This window comes from Macrobrachium rosenbergii, chromosome 25 (assembly GCF_040412425.1).
Source record: "Macrobrachium rosenbergii isolate ZJJX-2024 chromosome 25, ASM4041242v1, whole genome shotgun sequence".
Lineage (NCBI taxonomy): Eukaryota > Metazoa > Arthropoda > Malacostraca > Decapoda > Palaemonidae > Macrobrachium > Macrobrachium rosenbergii.
In genome coordinates this window covers 14,441,321-14,441,854 of record NC_089765.1, presented here as the reverse complement: position 1 = coordinate 14,441,854, position 534 = coordinate 14,441,321, and the positions used below count along the sequence as shown (strand labels likewise).

The following is a 534-nucleotide window of genomic DNA, read 5'->3' as shown; positions in this document are numbered from 1 at the left end:
GACCTGGGTTCGATCCCGATGTGAGTAAAAATATATATATATATATATATTCTAAATAGGCGATGATAAATCCCGATGCGAGTAAAAAAATATATATATAGGTTAAATTAAAACACTTCATATTAAGAAAAAAAAATAACGAAACAAAAAAGCTCCTTTCTTAACCATTCCTTCCCCTCGGAGGAAAAAAAAAAAAAAGGTCACCTCTTCTGAATTCACTTTGACGTCCTTTCCTCTTCCTCCTCGTGTCCTTCTTCGGGTCTTCCTCCTTCAGAGTCCTTCGTCTGTCTCCCCCCTGATATCCTGTCGGTGTTGGTCATTTGAGATGCCCTCAGATACTTAGGGCCAGCTGTGACCAGTCCAGCCCGCCAGCTGGTCCTGATAGCGCAGGATCTGGGGAACGCTTCAGGGATCTCCTTCCGGAGCTAATCAGGAGAATTTGGGATTGGGAGGGAAAAAGGTGGTGGTGGTGGTGGTGGTGGTGGTGGGTGAAGGAGGAGGAGGAGGAATGGGAGGGAAATAGGGGAGAGAGGG

General features: G+C 45.7%; 1 protein-coding gene across 1 annotated transcript in view; it reads right to left on the bottom strand.

The window, feature by feature from the left end:
* Window positions 1-215: 215 nt before the first annotated feature.
* Window positions 216-534, bottom strand: part of LOC136852172 (protein FAM133A-like) — a 7,149-nt gene continuing 6,830 nt past the window's right edge. Inside the window, exon 3 of the mRNA XM_067126615.1 lies at window positions 216-425. Coding sequence (XP_066982716.1) covers window positions 216-425 — 210 coding nt within the window. The remainder of the gene's footprint in view (window positions 426-534) is intronic.